General features: G+C 45.7%; 1 protein-coding gene and 1 long non-coding RNA gene across 3 annotated transcripts in view; one reads left to right on the top strand and one right to left on the bottom strand.

Annotated features, from left to right (window-relative positions):
- Positions 1–40: 40 nt before the first annotated feature.
- LOC309618989 lies at positions 41–1969 on the bottom strand. Its single transcript, XR_014238704.1, has 3 exons — positions 1796–1969; positions 1250–1349; positions 41–390 (listed from the first exon to the last, which is right to left on the bottom strand). It is a non-coding gene; the product is annotated as an uncharacterized lncRNA (long non-coding RNA).
- Positions 1970–2137: 168 nt separating this feature from the next.
- The window catches only part of NPLOC4 (NPL4 homolog, ubiquitin recognition factor), a 56777-nt gene continuing 41175 nt past the window's right edge, over positions 2138–17739 (top strand). For both annotated transcript variants that reach the window (XM_082373591.1, XM_082373590.1), the window contains exons 1-3: positions 2138–2306; positions 5817–5897; positions 13166–13278. In XM_082373591.1, coding sequence (XP_082229717.1) covers positions 2292–2306; positions 5817–5897; positions 13166–13278 — 209 coding nt within the window. In that variant the 5' untranslated portion in view covers positions 2138–2291. The remainder of the gene's footprint in view (positions 2307–5816; positions 5898–13165; positions 13279–17739) is intronic.

Raw genomic sequence — 17739 nt, 5'->3', positions numbered from 1 at the left:
CCAGCTGCTCGCTGCTCAAAAGCCAATAAAGAGGCAAGGCTGGTGGAAAGGAAAGTTTGCTTTATTTCTGAGGCTGCCAATTGTGGGGTCTAGGGAAGGGGAAGGGCAGACTCCTGTCCAAAGGCCGACTCCCCTCCACTGACAACCAGTGGGCAAGAGCTTTTATAGACGGAGAGAGGGGGCTACATGCAGAGACAGCACAGTCAGCTCTGACGGTCATCTTGAAATTGGTCATCGGTGGTCTGACCAGCATCATCTCGATTGTTTTAAGTACAGTTAATCTTCAGTTCCAGGGTCAGTTTGTTCTCATTTCCATGAGGCCAGTTCTCAGAATTGTGGCAGCTTCTGTCATGGCTACAGTCTGGACATCATGTAGTTAACTTCTTCCACCTGGTGGGGGTTTCAGTATCTATAAAACAGCTCACAGGACACGGCTCAGAATACTATCTATAGCCCTTGAGGAGGAACTAAAGGTCCTTGACTTTGCTTACTGACTTGAACTATTATTGTTTTGTCCCCTTTGACTATTTTCCTTTGATTTTGTATTTTCTCATTTCTCTGATTAAACTTATTTTTCGGCTAAAGTTTTTCCACACACAAAAGGCAGGCGGAAGACATGGGGGGCATAGACCATAGGGTCCTGTTCTGTGTCAACGCTAGGCTGATGTGTGCAGGAAGAGCGTTTCAGGCCCTGTAAAGTACCTTAGGTGGGAGCAAGCCTGGAAAGTTTGAAGAAGGATGGCTGTTCGAATTTTGCTCCAAGTGAGATGGGGAGATGACAGGTGTTGAGTAATGTGCATCCCAACCTGACTCATGCTTTAAAAGGACCACTCAGGCTGCTGTGCTGCAGGCAGAAGGTCAGGGCAAGGACGGGAGCTGGAGGTCAGGCCTTGTGCAGCCAAACTGTCTCTTCCTCAAAGGGGACACTCCCAGCCTCATCAGTTACCGCAATCAGGCTCCAAAGCCAGGCTCTCTGAGAGACGGTCATCACCTTTCAGGCCCCATCTCAGCCTTGTTCTGATATACAGTAGCCTTCGGATGAAATCATAGTTACCACTACTGTTATGGGCCGAACTGCGTCCCCCCAAATTTATATATTGAAGTTCCAACCCCAGCACCTCAGAATGAGACTTAGAAGTAGGGCCTTTAAAGAGGTAATCAACTTAAAATCAGGCCATTAGGGTGGGCCATCCTCCAATGACCTTATAAGAAAAGGAAAATGGGACTCAGAGAGACACCAGGGATGCACCTGTACAGAGGAAAGACACAGGAGGAAGGCAGCTGTCTGCAAGCCAAGGAGAGAGGCCTCAGAAGAAACCAAACCGGCTGTCCCTCCGATCTCAGACTTCCTGCAGGGAGAGGAAATGAGAGTAACAACCTCCTAACTGTTTTCAGCACAGGAGACAAATAAACACAATCTGAAATTGAATCATGGGATTAAAAAACATAGTTTAGCCTCTTAGAGGTTTTCGTAACTTTTTTTTCATAACCATAGGCAAGGTCAGCTACCAAATGTGCAGGGCCCAGTGCAAAACAAAAATGTGGAGCTCCTTGCTGAAAACTATTAAATATTGCAAGACGGTGACGGCAGAGCATTGAATCAAGTGTGAGGCCATTCGGAGCCACACACGTGGGTGCGCATGAAGCTGGCCCTGGGGGCAATTTTAGGATACTGTATCTCCGTGGCAAAGAAGCATTTATCTAAAATGTGGTCGAAATTCATTCGTTTCTCTTATGTTAGATTCAGGGAAAATGCCTTCTTAAAAAAATACATCTCATGAAGGTATGATGTCACCTTCCCGAAGCTATTTCTCCATTTCCGTGGGACCAGCGAGGCGCTGGGAATGTCCAATCCGAGCCCACCGACCGCTGACCGCTGTCTCGCTGTCCTGGGCGACACGCGCGTTTGCGCTTCCCTCCCGGCTTCTCCGCAGCGTCCCTCCACCGCGTGGCCAGCGTGCGGGTGGGGGTGGGGGTGGGGGTGGGGGGGGGGGATGCCTCTCCGCGGGGAGCCCGGCGCGGGGCCGCCCTGCGCAAGCGCAGGCCGTTGGTAGGGCCGGAACCCGATTGCGCGGCCGGAACCCGGTTGCGCGGTCGCGCGGCCGGGGGAGCGCGTCGGGCGAGGCACCGGACGTCGCGGCGGTGGCGGCCGGGCGGTGAAGCTGGAGCGGCGGTGGCGGCGGCGGCCGGAGGCCGGGGCTGGGGCTGAAGCGGGGGTCGGGGCTGCAAGGCCCGCGGGGCGGCAGGCGGCGGCGGCCCGGGGCTCAAGCCCGGATACGGGAGCGGCCACTATGGCCGAGAGCATCGTGAGTGGGGCGGCCGGGCGGGAGGGCGCCGGGATGAGGCAGCAGATTTGCCGGCGCGGCCTGCGGAGAGGCCCAACGGCCCGCCCTCCTCTTCATGGGCCGGCCGGGTGGCTGGGCTCCCGACCTCCTCTCTTCAGCTCCTCCCGTCCCCGGCCGACGGGGGAGGCCGGGCCGTCCGCGGGGCGTGGGTTGTGTCGGCCGTTCCATTCCTGGTCGCGGGGGTCGCGCTTGGAGGGGCTGCAGTTCCTCGGGGCCAGGGCTACGATCCCTTCTCGCCTCCTGTCCTTGTGTCTTGCCTCCTTCCGTCGCCCCAGTGAGTGCCTTGTCATGGGTCCCTTAAAAGGAGAGCACTTTCTACAAACGGGGACCCCCTCCCACGAGAGGAAGCTGCTAAGAAGGGAGACGGTGGCCTGGTGGATGGCAAGGAGACCTTGACAGCTACCTGTCTGTAAAGGGATGTTATAAAGGTTGATGTCATTTTGTACCCGAAGTCAGGGATTGACACTCCTTTTCCCCGCTTAAAGTTAAAAAAAAAAAAAAAAAAAGTGAAAATCAGAAAAAACTGGCCATCCCTTAACTTGTGGAACGTTTCCTCTCAGAAGTCAGTATGGCCGGAAAAAACCCAACAGACCAGCTGGACAGAAAAATTTTTGGTTAACGTTAAGGACCACTTGGAATTTCCTGGAGGAAGCAGAAGCAGTATGGGGTGGCAAGTCATGTTCAGAGTTTGGCCATGGGAGGGCCTCTGCAATTTTGTCAGGTGTTGGGAATGGCATTCATCCTCCTCTCTGGATGCTCTGGGCTGCAGGAACCTCCAGCTCTGGACTTTCAGGCTTTCATCCAGTGACTCCTCCTAATGCAGCTCTCCATTCAGGGGCCCTGGCGTCTGCTCTGTGTTTCCCAGCCTGGAGATGAGCAGAGGGCATGAATGCCCCAAGAGAAACGAGCAACTGATTCCTTTTAAAATAAGATTTACTAGTCTTTGGTGACTCATTCTAGAAATAGGTTAAGAATTAGCACTCAAATCTGCTTCCAGACTTTCTTTTTACTGTAATATTTTTAACCAAATTGAAGTAACCATGGACATGTGAGTTGTTTCAGAGAAGGCCACTTTTCTACTAGTGTATATAAGGCTAGGGTCTCATTGATAGCATGGATCTTTTGTCGAATTTCTCAGATTGTGAGGAATTAAAACATGATTCTTCTGAAATTTATTTCAAAAGTTTTTATTTATTTATTTAGAAAGAGGTCTTCTAAAAATTTCTATGGGATAACTAATTTTTATCTCACCAATTCTTTGACTCCCCCAAGAAATATTTTGGGCTCATTTTCTTATAAATAGGGAAACTTAGTTACCAAGAAGCTATGTGTCCATGTTGCCTGGTCTGTCTCTTGTGTATTTTACTTTATACCATGTGTCAAAGGCCAAGTCATACCTTCCCTCAGTATGAATTATCTTTGTCTCTTGGAGTTAAGTACTGAGCTTAGCTTGGAAACCTGGACTGCCATGCCCTGTTGTAAATGAACAAGTAGAGTAAGTTCTTAAGCAGAATAAGTTCTTAAGCTTTAGAACTCTCCAGAAACGTGTAATCCTGACCTTTAACTTCTCAAGGTGTGGAGCGTCATGCTCTTGGTCCTAAGTGAACAGTCAAAGCAACAGTCACAATCCCTCAAAGAGAAGCAGAGCTCTTTTTAACCTGCCTCAGTGTTGGAGACAGATTTCCGAAAGAAAGAAATGGGAGTTTACCTAATGCCCAGGCTGTGTATTTTTTTTGTGTGTAATTTTATTTTATTTATTTATTTATTTTTGGCTGTGTTGGGTCTTCGTTTCTGTGCGAGGGCTTTCTGTATTTGCGGCAAGTGGGGGCCACTCTTCATCGCGGTGTGCGCGCCTCTCACTATTGCGGCCTCTCTTTTTGCGGAGCACAGGCTCCAGATGCGCAGGCTCAGCAATTGTGGCTCACGGGCCTAGTTGCTCCGCGACATGTGGGATCTTCCTAGACCAGGGCTCGAACCTGTGTCCCCTGCATTGGCAGGCAGATTCTCAACCACTGCACCACCAGGGAAGCCCCATGCTGTGTATTAAGAAAACATTTTTCTAGTTGTTGAATCCAGAGTAAAGCATACTAGAAATCAAAAGTCAAAATAATTTGAGTGCACACAGATGAGTTGAGAAAGTTTAACAGATGTTGTTGGGAAGCAAAAAGAAAATATTTTATGCTCTTAACAATTGGGATTTCATAAGGATTGTTCAAAACAAAATCTTAAAAACTGAGAACAATATGGGGACAAAGGCTTTTCAGTTAAGCAAAAGTTATTAGAAAGTGAGAAAGACATAGTCACGCTATTTCAGCAAAATCTAGATTATTCTTAACTTGTTTGGTAAAGGTGGACAAATTTTGTCCTGTCCGCAAATGCTCATCGAAAGCCATTGTGGCATTTTGTCCTGTATCAGTGGAAGTCTTTTTAAAAACAACTGCTTGTGACATTTCTTGTCTGTATAGTGTTGTTTTGAATACAATGTACAGTGCAGTAGTTGCTGAGAGGAGTAACTACAACATGAGTACTTTCTGGCACATTCTGTTCATTGTTCCTCCCATCCCTCAGGTGGTTGGAACATCCTCTGTCTTTCTGGCGGCAGGGCATGCCGGTTCATGCTACCCACTGAGGCAGGACCTTGGATGGTTGGCCCGGGCATAATAGCACACTTTCACTGGGCTTCGATCAGCATGAAAATCAAGTCTAGAAAGTGATGCTCCGTCCAGTTGTCTTCCAGGCCTAGCAACCATTTCAGGCTTGCCATGAAAATATATTTTTTTAAAACCCTGCCAAGTTTTACTGTGGTATTAAACACCTTTTTTCTTTTCTTTTATTCTTTTTATTGAAAGTAAATAACAGATTAGAAGATTTCCTGTGATCCTTTTTATGTTTTTAATTGTTTTTTGTTTGTCTGTTTGTTTTGGCCGCGTGGCTTGCGGGATCCCGACCAGGTATCTAACCCGTGTGCCCTCGGCTTTCACTGCGGAGTCCTAACCACTGGACCACCAGGGAATTCCCTGTGATCCTTTTAAGTTAGTCTAGTCTGTGTATGGATCCTGGAACAAAGTGAGATATTTTTTAAAGAACTCAGTTATTCATGATTCATGGTGGGTGTTTTCCTGCTGATTTAAAAAAAAATTTTTTTTTTGTAAATCGGAAGAGGAAAATGTTAGTGTTTCAGATATATTCTTTATAAATAATGGTTAAAAATTGAAGTCGTATTTTTCTGAGTGAAACGATAAGAGTTGAGAATTAGGGCAGTCCTCTTAGGATGTCCTCCCATGTGCTGATGTCTCTCAGACCTCTGCTTCATTTTCTAGAAACATTGGGTTGGGTGTTGGCAAGGGGAAGGGTGAGGTTTGGCTGTAAGTTTCGGTGACCCAGATGCTGAAAGACTGCAGAGGTTAGTTTCAGTAATAGGTCAGGACCTTCCTAGTCTGTGCAGTAACCAACTTGTTTCATTTACCACAGATAATTCGTGTTCAGTCCCCAGATGGGGTGAAGCGGATCACAGCAACAAAGAGAGAAACAGCTGCAACATTTTTGAAAAAGGTACTTGTGGCTTGGGTATTGACCTTTCTTCATCCTCTACTGTTATTCCCTTCCTGTTGTGTACCTTTTCTCTTTTCCTCATTTCCTGAGTCCGCCCCCTCCCAAGTTCAGTCTCTTGTATTGCTTTTCTCTGTCATGATTGGTGGGACTGATACAGGATCAGACGTGTCACAGCTGACCACTGCTAACCATTGCAGGACCAAGGGCCCAAAGGTCAGTGTAAAAGGATTTCACGAGAGGAATATTTATGAGTGAAAAAATCAGAGAATGAGAAACTTGAATTGTCCATCAAAGGGGAATTACTAACATGTATAGAATGATCCCACTTTGTTCTTAAAAAGTTAAAGCCACATACACAAGTTCTTGTGTGAGAATATGGTTAGAAAGAGCATAAGCCAGACCTAAAAGGGGCAACCCCAGAAGGGGAGGCTAAAGTAAGGAGAGTGGCTTTTGCTTTATACTTCGTACCAGAGGTAGGCAAAGCATGGCTCGTGGCTGGCTGCCTGTTTTCATTGGGACACAGCCACACTCATTGGTTTATGCCCTGTTTGGCTGCTTTTGAGCTCCAGCAGCAGAGCTGAGTAGTTGTGACAGACTGTATGGCCCTTTACAGAAAAAGTTTGCCAGCCTCTACTTTATACATTCTTTACTGTTTGAATTTGTTGCAGGCAGCTGTTACCTTTGTAATGATAAAAAATATCATTTTTCACTGTTCATAAGCAAAATAAATTGTCAGGTCACAGACTGTTAGAGCCAGAGGGAATCTTAGGTGTCATGTAGTCTGATCTTTTTATTTTCACAAAGGTGGAAACTGAAGTCCAGGGAATAAAGAGATTTGCTGAGGATCACACTGTGTTCTGTTAGGGAAGCCACAGCACTTACTGGGAAGTTTGGCTTCTGAAAGGTAGTTGCTATCCTGATTCCAACAGTGCTGCTTAAGTGACCATATTTACAAGAATAAAAGGAAAAAGAATCAGGTGCAATAGACAGCAGAGAAGAGAATCTCTATGTCTTTAAGGACTTTTTAATATCTTACTCTTTGCTTTTTTAGTAACAGCTGACCATTGTCAGCTCGCTCCTGGAGATGGTGCTGAGATACACTAAATGCTCGAGTTCTTGAGAGATTGTCTGAGACAAAGATTAAGTATTAAGTAACTATTGCTTGGACAGTTGTGGGGATAAACATGAGATGTAAGAGGACTGCATACAGTTGTTCTTTACTTTTCTGAGTCTTTGTGATAGGGAAATTTCTTAAACTTAAATCTGTAGTAACCAGGGGACTTCCCTGGTGGTCCAGTGATGAAGACTCCGTGCTTCCACTGCAGGGGTTACGGGTTTGATTCCTGGTTGGGGAACTGAGATCCCTCATGCTGCGCAGTGTGCCCAAAAAAAAAACCTAAAAAAAAAAAAAAAAAAAAATCTAGTATTCATGTAGAGATATGATTTTGGTTTTAACTTGAGACTTTTGTGCTTGGCATCAAATGTAGAGTTGTTGGACAGGTTAAATTCAGATGATTTCAGAGAAACCTAAAAATTCAGGATTGTAGTTCTGACTTTTATTTGCCTCAGAAGTATTCCTAAAATCCTGGTGTTTCCTCTGGTAGTTAATTGTTGTCTTGCATAGGGAATATAGACACAATAGCTGTCATTGGATGTGGGTGGAGTCAGGGAGGTACAGTTTAGTGTTGACTGATTAATCGCTGAAGCCATCATCAACACGGTAGTCATTGTTTAGGAGAAATTTTCTTGGGAATACTCAAAAATAAACACATTTATTACTCTGAAGTAATGTTTCCCCTCAAGTGAAAATCGTTTTCTCTGATTATACAAATAATATGGGTTAATTATAAAAGGCTCAAAAACAATACAGGAAAGTATAAAGTAAGAATAACTCAAGATTTTATTAGCCAGAAATAACTGTTAATGTAACGTCTTTATGTGTACACATGTGCAGACACACAGACACACACACACACCTCTCTGCATGTGCATGTACACATACTTTCACCAAAATGGGATTGTACTATACTACTGCTGTATTTTCATCAAATCTAAGACTGAGTTTAAGGAGAAACATTTACTTATTTATTTTTTTAAAAAATTAATTAATTAATTAATAATTAATTAATTAATTAATTTTTGTCTCTGTTGGGTCTTTGTTGCTGCACGCGGGCTTTCTCTAGTTGCGGCGAGCAGGGGCTACTCTTCGTTGCGGTGCACGGTCTTCTCATTGCTGTGGCTTCTTTTGTTGCGGAGCACGGGCTCTAGGTGCGCGGGCTTCAGTAGTTGTGGCTCGCGGGCTCTAGAGCTCAGGCCCAGTAGTTGTGGCGCACGGGCTTAGTTGCTCCGCGGCATGTGGGATCTTCCCGGACCAGGGCTCAAACCCGTGTCACCTGCATTGGCAGGAGGATTTTAAACCACTGCGCCACCAGGGAAGCCCAAGGAGAAACATTTATGTATCACTAAGAAAGAAAAAAATGCTGTCACACCTACTTGTAGCATTTTATTTTATATGTAAAGTGCTTTTTTAGACTGATTTGGAAAATAATGTATTTTAATCATGTATTATGTATTTGTAAGGAGGAAAATCCAATTGAAATTAATTGGGTAGGCTCTCCCTATGAACTCATATTCAGAGTCCAGCCCTCCTGAACCTTTTTTTTGACTCAGCTGTCAATGTCATGCTTGCTGAAGGGGTCACTGTCTGCCCTCTCAGGAGGGTCGGTGTGCCAGCTGCCGACAGCTGTTCTGCAGGTGCTGGTGCTAGAGTGCTTACGAGCAGTGCTCAAAAACTGAGATCCCTGTTCCTTCCTTGATTGATCATTAAATGGATTGTTTGATAGAAATGTTGAGGGGTGACAGTTGTTTAGCTAACTGGATGACAGGTTTGCATGAGCCCAGGTAGTGACCCGTATGTCAGCCCTGCTGCCCTGCAGGCAAGAGTTGTAAGCCTCTTGCTGTAAGATGCACCCGTTCTAGCGAAGTTCAAATCTCACCTTGTGATCATTTGTATCCTGCTTTTTTTCACTTGACAATAGGTTATGGACATAGTTCTATGTCAATAAATGTAGTTTTACGTCTTTTTTTTTCTGTGGTAAGAAAAATAACATAAAATTTGCTGTGTAAACCATGTTTAAGTGTACAGTTCAGTAGCGTTAAGCACATTCACAGTGCTGTGCAGCCGTCACCACTGTCCATCTCCAGAACTTTTTCATCTTCCCAAACTGAAACTATGTCCCCATTAAACACTAACTCCCTCTCCCCCTCCCCCAGCCCTTGGTAATCACTCTACTTTCTGTCTCTATGAATCTGACTCCAGGTATCTCACATAAGTGGACTCATACTGATTTTTTTTTTTAAGATTTTTTTGATGTGGACCATTTTCTTAAAGTCTTTATTGAATTTGTTACAATACTGCTTCTGTGTTATGTTTTGGTTTTTTGGCTGAGAGGCATGCAGAATCTTAGCCCCCCGACCAGGGATCAAACCCGCACCCCCTGCATTGGAAAGCAAAGTCCTAACCACTGGACTGCTGGGGAAGTCCCTTGATTTTTTTTTTTTTTTTATTTAAAAAAAAAAAATTTTTTTTTTCTTTATTTATTTTTGGCTGCATTGGGTCTTTGTTGCTGTGCACGGGCTTTCTCTAGTTGCGGTGAGCAGGGGCTACTCTTCGTTGCGGTGCACAGGCTTCTTATTGCAGTGGCTTCTCTTGTTGCGGAGCACGGGCTCTAGGCAGGCGAGCTTCAGTAGTTGTGGCACAGGGGCTCAGTAGTTGTGGCTCGCAGGCTCTAGAGCGCAGGCTCAGTAGTTGTGGTGCACGGGCTTAGTTACTCCGCGGTATGTGGGATCTTCCTGGACCAGGGCTCGAACCCATGTCTCCTGCATTGGCAGGTGGATTCTTAACCACTGCGCCACCAGGGAAGCCCCCCTTGATTTTTAATAATTAATAATTTGTGCATTTGTGCTCTATAAGTGGGCTTTGAAATGGCCTTCCTGTGCCCTCACAGACTTGCCTGAAAAGTGTATGTTGACCACTGTGAACATTGTTGGCTCCAGCTTGCTGTCCCCATACTTGACAGCCTTAATCCTGATTTAATATGTGGCATTATGCCCTCTAAGGAAATTGGTTTTGCAAGTGTGATGAGATGGCTTGCATTGAAAATCTCTCATAGAATCTTGAGTTACTGGTTCCTTTGAGACCATCTAATGCTTCTCACTCAAGAATTCCCTCTCTGTGAATCACCAGACCATAAACCCCTCCAGGACAAGTTCTTCTGGCTATCTCGCTCGCCGGCGTCTTCCCTCACCTCCACGACCCAAGAGTTTGCTTCTGCTGCTGTCACTCCCCTGAATTGGCCCTTACTGAGTCACCCCAGATCCTACCTCTATCTTTTTTTTTTCTTTTGGCCACACTGTGTGGCTTGTGGGATCTTAGTTCCCCAACCAGGGATTGAACCTGTGCCCTCGGCAGTGAAAGTGCTGAGTCCTAACCACTGGACCTTCAGGGAATTCCCCTCAGTCCTATCTTAACTGACCTCTCAGCAGCAAGTGACGTTTTCCCTTATAATACTTAAATTTTTTTTTAACTGTGAAATAAAATACTTGCTAAGAAATGCTTGAAAAATATGAACAGCCAAAATGATTGATGATGAAGCAAATACCCAGGTCCGGGTGGGGGGCAGTGCCAGTCTCCAGCAACCATAGGTCAGCCTTCCTACTCCCTCACCCTGTCACCCCTCTCCTGACTTGACGGGGGTTGCTCCCCCCCTTTTCTGTGTTTTACCACACAGTATGCATTCCTAAACCCTAAATTTTAGTTTTGCCTATTTTGAACTTAAGATAACTGGAATCATGCCATGTATTCTTTTCTGTTACCTTCAATTATAAACATTTGTATTAATTTTACTCCATATCATGTTTCTGGTTTTATTACAGTAGTTACACATCAAGATTACCTCAGGTGTGAAATAAAGTTTTTAAGATTTTAATCGTGCTCTTACAAGACTCTGCTAAGATTTTTTTTAATGCCCGGTACCTTATGTTAGATTTCTTTATCTTTAGATAGAGAATTCACAGAGTTCAGAGAAGCAGTTATTTTCACAGGAGCATCATATAAAACCTAATACATGTATTTCTTCATCTCCCAAAAGTGGGATTCAACATATGTGAAGTAATGTTGTTCGTATCGTATTTGAAAATGCAGCTGAATCTCAGTCCTGGTATAAAGTACAGAGCTCAGTCATGTGGTCACAGGGAAGTTCCCTCTGCCCATAGGACTGCCCACGTAGCACCCTGCTCCACTCTGGAGATTGCCTTACATCCCAAGAGTGCTGTGCTAACTCACACAGCCGACATTCCTGGTACAAGAGTTCTTTCTCATTCTTGGCAATAATTGCAGTGCTTTGTCTACAGAAAAACAGAATGGTTTTGCAGAATAGATAAAGTGCCACAATTTGTTAATTTCAGTTTATATCTGTTTCAGAAAAAAGAGTCATTATTTTTAGTCTTTATTTTTACCTTTTTTGCTCTTGGGAATACAAATTTCATGGTCTTAATTTCCTGGTGCTTTATTTATTAATGCCACTTTTACCTTGGAGAGAAAAAATCACATGGTATCAAATACTTGTAATACATTTGATACAAAGTCTTAACTTAGTCTTAAAGGCCATTTCTTGTTATCATTTTCAGAATTTCAGAACGACAAGGTGATTCAGAGTTACCTTTTTAAAAATTAATTAATTAATTTATTTATTTATTTTTGGCTGCGTTGGGTCTTCATTGCTGCACACGGGATTTCTCTTGTTGCAGCGAGCAGGGGCTACTCTTTGTTGTGGTGCGTGGGCTTCTCATTGTGGTGGCTTCTCCTGTTGCGGAGCACGGGCTCTAGGCGCGCGGGCTTTAGTAGTTGTGGCTCGCAGGCTCTAGAGCGCAGGCCCAGTAGTTGTGGCACACAGGCTTAGTTGTTCCGCAGCATGTGGGATCTTCCCCGGACCAGGGCTCGAACCCGTGTCCCCTGCATTGGCAGGTGGATTCTTAACCACTGCGCCACCAGGAAAGGCCCTAGAGTTACTTTCAATCATTTTTTTTAGTCAACAGAAAATATTGTTAGTACATAAAGTTAATCTTTAAACTCTTGTTTTCCTTACAGTAAATAAATTCTAGGTTTTATCAATAATTCCATGTTAAAGGGCAAATCAATCATAGGTAAAAAGCAGCAGGTAGAACAAGGTATAAAATGGGGGGAGGGGGTGAGCCTTTGGGTGACTCAGGGACATGCGGCTCCTCCCTGGTCCTGTTCCTGACCTGTGGTTGTTGCTCTGTCAGGATTCTCCTGGCAATTCTGTGATGGTTTCCTACTGTGTGATTTGGAGTTCTTATCTTCGTGTGTCCTCTGCGTCGGAGTTTCTGTCTGGTGTTGTTCAGCCTGAAGGATATCCTCTGGCATTTATTGTGGTGGAGGCTACAGGCAACAGGTGCCCTTGGGTCTTGTCGACCTGAGAACGTTTTCATTTTGCCCTTGTATTTGAAGGGTATTGTCTCCAGATGGAGAATTCTGAGTTGACAGATGTTTATTCCTGCCTCAGCACTTTAAAGATGTTGTTCCATTGTCTTCTGGTCTCCATTGATCTTTGGATTTTAGCAGTATGATGATGACGTGCCCAGGCATAGTTTTCTCTTTATTTATCCTACTTTGGTTTTGCTGAACTTCCTGGATTTGTTACTTTTATGTTTTTCATCAAATTTGAGGGTTTTGGCCATTCTTTCTTCAAATGTTTTTCAGTCCTAGCCTTATTCTCTTCTGAGGATCATTTGATATTGTTCCAGGGGTTCCTAAGACTCTGTTCATTTTTCTTTCAAATCTCTGTCTTCAGATTGTCTGGTTTCTGTTAACCCATCTTTAATTGACTTTGTTTTTGTCATCCCCCTTCTGATGATAAGCCCACCCAGTGAATTTTCTATTTCAGTTATTGTGTTTTTCAGTTGTAGAATTTTTGTTTGATTCTATTTTATCATTTCTGTTTCTCTGCCAAGATTCCCTGTCTCTTCTTTGTTTAACTCTACTCTGATGACCCTAAAAGTCAAGCTCCAGATCTGACCCCTCTCTTGGCCCCAGACTCAAATTTCCTCACGAGAGAGCAAAATAACAAGAGAAATTTGGTTAATGAGGAGCAGTTTCTAAACTCACTAGTAATGTCTGATGTATATGTGGTCAGAGTAGTGAGACTTCAATATTTTATTAAATCTCTGTTGTTTGGGTCTTGTTTTAGGTCGCAAAGGAGTTTGGCTTCCAAAATAACGGCTTCTCAGTTTACATCAATAGAAACAAGACTGGAGAAATAACAGCGTCATCTAACAAATCCCTCAACCTGCTGAAGATCAAGTGAGTGCCCGAGGGGAGAAGGTGGGGAGTGGGGAGGGCATGCTGGCACCAGTTACCCGCCTGAGGCCGCTCAGTTCTCTCCTTTTTCCTTCTCATGCTACTGTGACTATGGTCCCGAACGCAGACCAAAGTGCAGGTGACTGTGCTTCTTGCCAGGTGTTTGGCAGCCACACTGAATCTGCAGTTACTGTTGAGCCGGTTTGATTGACTTGCGGAATTTGGGGATGTATGTCACAGAGAAGGAGTTATGGTCCTGGGTTGTGTGTGCACCTGCACACTCAGCTGCTTCACTGCGGAGAAGGACCTTGAATGTAGCTCTGTGCGTCATTCTGCCTCGGGACCTGCTTGGTAGGTTGGGGGGGCTGGCAGTACAGTGGCCTGTTGCCCACACTGTATTTCTTGCTGGCAGGACACCCTGGAGTGCCTTAGAATTGATGGGTAATGTCAGAAGGAGTTTCTAGGGTGCAGAGACCTCTTCCTGCAGCCCACTGCCTGTTTTTCTAGTTTTATGGGAGCACAGCCACATTCATTCGTTTATGTGTTTTCACGCTACAAGGGCAGGGCTGAGTGATTGTGACAGAGACTGTATGGTCTGCAAAGCCGAAAATGTTTACTGTTTGGCCGTTTACAGAAGAGGTTTGCTGACTCCTGTCTGAACTGCCTGGGCACACCTCACGTATCAGTGAGCAGAACCCTTCAAGTCATCTTTATCCTCAGACAGAGGGCAAGGAATTTTCCCATCGGGGCTACAGGCAGCCTGGCTGCTGTAGCCACTGGCTGAGGGTTGGGCTGGGCTTTGCTGGCACTTGGCTGTGTGCCTTTTACCAGTCAGAATAATAGGCTATTTTGGCAGTTTGTGTGGTCATTTTTAGATTCACAACTAGTATATCTGGGGGGGGAAATACAATTTTAGCATTAATTTATTTGTTCTTCAAAAAATACTCGCTCGGGGACTTCCCTGGTGGCGCAGTGGCTAAGACTCCGTGCTCCCAATGCAGGGGGCCGGGGTTCGATCCCTGGCCAGGGAACTAGATCCCACATGCATGCTGCAACTAAGAGTTCACATGACACAACTAAGGAGCCCACATGCAGCAACTAAGACCCGGCACAACCAAATAAATAAATAAATATTTACCAAAAAAAAAAAAAAAAAATACTCGCTCGGCACCTGCTCTTTGCCTGCTGCTGTGATGATGTAAAGCCTTTCCCTGTTTACGTTCGTTTCCAGTGGGTGAGGGTCATCTTTCCTCCCAGCTTGCAAAGGGTTTTCGCATCTTGAGAATCACTTCCTATGGGCTTACTCGGGTTTGGACTCACACCCAACACTCACTGGCTGTGTGCCTGGGAAGTCACCTAACCTCACTGGGCCCCACCACCCTTGTCTGCAAGGGGGTGGCGATGCCTATTCCACATGGTTGTCCGGTGCCTGCACGTGACGAGCACTGCAGGGGTGGCAGCTGTGTGTCTAAGCTATTCTGATGACTGGATGCCAGAAACGGGGGCTGCAGAATGAAACACCCTGTCTACCTGAGGTGTGGTCACAGCTGGATGGCATGTCTTTCTGGATTATCCTAGAGCATGTCTTTCCAGTGATAGTTATGATGCTTGTTGAGCAACACAAGCCCAAACTTGAGAACCTCGTCCTGTCACCACTCGAGAGTTATCTGACCATGTCTGTAAGAGTGTGGTCACCCTGAGCTCCTTGTGGGTTTCACTCCACTGCCTCTGCTTCCATTGTCGCAGTTCAGCTGGCTGTTACAATTCTCTTGTTCATTTGTAGGTTCTTTTTTTCCCCTCTGGCTGCTTTTAAGGTCTTCTGTTTGTCTTGGGGTCCTGCGGTTTCTGTTTGACCTGTCCAGGTGTGGATTCCTAGTTGGTTGGTTGGTTGGTTTAATGCTACCTGATGTAAAATGTGTTTCCTGTATCTGCAGGTTAGGTCTAGAAAATTCTTGGCCATTATCTCTTTATTTTTTAAAAGATATTTTATTTTATTTATTTTTATATTTTGTTTATTTATTTATTTGGCTGTGTCAGGTCTTAGCTGCGACACAGGGGATCTTCATTGCAGCACACAGGCTTCTCTCTCTAGTTGTGGCACGCAAGCTCAGTAGTTGCGGTGCGCGGGCTCTAGAGCACATCGGCTTATTAGTTGCCCCGCGGCATGTGGGATCTTAGTTCCCCAACCACAGATCGAACCTGCGTCCCCTGTATTGGGAGGTGGATTCTTAACCACTGGACCACCAGGAAAGTCCACATTATATCTAAATATTACCTCTCCCCCATTCTCTCTATTATTTCGGTGATTACATTTTTTACTTTTTTCTATTTAATTCTGTTTGATTCCTTTCAGCCCTGGCTGTTAGGTCATGTGCTCGCAGGGGCTCCTTCCCAGCTCCTGCTGTGCTCTCACACTGACCCCCAGGCTTCCAGTGAAGAGTGCTGGGTTCCCTGGTGGCTCTGCCTTGGCCTGTCACACACCTGATGCTTCCCTCTCGGGTCTTGAGGTGTCTGGGGTCTATCTCCCCCGAGTGAATTCAGGGTTCGTGAGGATCCTGTCACACTGTTGCTGTTGTCTAGCCTGTCCCTAAGCGGGGGATTTGGGAAGAGCTGCTGAGTCTGCAGCCCCTCCGCCCACTCTCTGAGCCCCTGGTCATTGCGGATAGTCTCTTGTTGCTTGTACTCTTTTTGTTCCGTTTCCAGCTAACATTCTATACGTAAGTTTATATTCTTTGTCTTGAATTCCACACCTGAAGTCCTTGGCTGTCTAAATCTGTTGATTGTTGTCTGCCCTCTCTTGCTCGTGGTGGCTTGTTTCTCTTGTATATTTGGTGACCTTTTTTTGAGAGCTTATATTTGGCCAATCTTGGTCTTAGGGGGCCCTGAAAGATCTGGGATTGGTGGCTTTTCTACGGAGAAGCCATTTGCTTCTGTCGGCACAAGGGGGCGTCATGGGCCCGGCACTTGAGTTAATTTCTGTCTTTGGTTTCCTGAACCAAGAAGCATCCCTGATTCTACCCCGGACACATGGCAGAGCAGGCCTTTGGTTACAGACTTCTCAGCAGTGACTTTTTCCCCTACAGCATAGTGGATGGAGGCAGACAGGATTCCTCCTTGGTTCCTGTTTTCAGCTGGTGGGTTTTTCCCAGCGGTCAAGACATCCTTTAGACATCTGGCTTTGTGTGGCGTTTCAGGTTCAGCAGCTCTCTTTGGGCAGGCAGGCTCAAGGCCTCGTCTCTCGTGGCCCAGACAATGGCTATAAGCCAAGCTCAGGGTTCCCATAATGGGCTGGCAGGAGGTTCCTTCACTATTCTTATTTGAGCTGCTGTGGGTTTTTGGACCCTTGGGGAAACTCCTTTCTTTAGAGCTCCACAGCGCATTTTAGAGGATATTTGTTAAAACTGAGTAGCATTTGAGCCATGTATCCTGAAGCTGGAGGGTGTTTAGGAATATCTCATTTGCTGTTAGAAACAAATCTTCAATGACAAGTTGGTGATTTTATCACCCTAAATTATGGGAGGGAAAAGAGGGGCGAGTAGACCCGTTGAAGAGCTGCAGCCCAGCCTCCTGCCGTCCCAGCTGTGGCGCCTGCTCCTATTCTCTCTGTTTGTTGGTTGGGGACTGCAGGCAGTTCTTTCAGTCTTTCTTCCTGTGTGTGCATCTTGTTGAGAGCAGTGAAATACTTGCCTGGTGGTGGTGCTACAGCTTTTCCTCCTGGACTGGTGTTGAACACGCTGAGTGTCTCGGGACCCGCAGCGCTCCCGGGTGGGGACTTGTTCACCCATACCTGCGGGGTGGCAGTCAGGCTCTGGTGAAGTCAGCGGCGGGTCTGACGGTGGAAGGACGCCGTTCACGTTGAAAATGATCGAAAACCAAATATTGTCCTTTGCACTGTGAATCATGGCAGCCTTTGTGGAAAGCAGTACGTCAGCGGCTTTAGGAACAAACAAAACTCCTGAAGTCTAACGGGCCCTCTCCCGGAAATCCGCCCTATGGCTGGGAGACCGTGCGGCTGCCTGTCTCTGGGCGTTTCCGCAGTGGGGCCCTTGGTGGCAGGTCCCACAGGGAGCCATGTCCGTCATGCAGGGAGCAGCAAAGCGTATTGTGAGGCAACTTCACTGCGGAACGTTGATCAGACGTAGACCATGTTTGGAGGGATTATGAGAGAACAGCAAATGCAGAAAGTGTGTCTCTTATCATCTCAGGTTTGTATATCAGTGACGTGTGTTATGTACACATGTATTTGTGAATGTAGAGAAAGCAGTGGAAGGATATGTCCCAAGCAAGTAAATGGGGGGCAGCTGAAGAGAAGGCCAAGGAACGAATGAGGGCAAGTGGGAGCTAAGCAGAGAAGGAGGAGGGAGGGGGCCATGCAGCTCCAGTGTCAGCTGTGATTTTGTGTCTTCTTTGTGGAATCAGGTGCGTGTATGCATGTGCAGCATAGATTGCGCAGTGTGGTTGTAG

The sequence above is a fragment of the Balaenoptera borealis genome (genome assembly GCF_965194805.1).
Source record: "Balaenoptera borealis genome assembly, chromosome: 20".
In the NCBI taxonomy this organism is placed as follows: domain Eukaryota; kingdom Metazoa; phylum Chordata; class Mammalia; order Artiodactyla; family Balaenopteridae; genus Balaenoptera; species Balaenoptera borealis.
The sequence above is the reverse complement of the archived record's forward strand: the minus strand, read 5'-3'. Positions and strand labels throughout refer to the sequence as shown.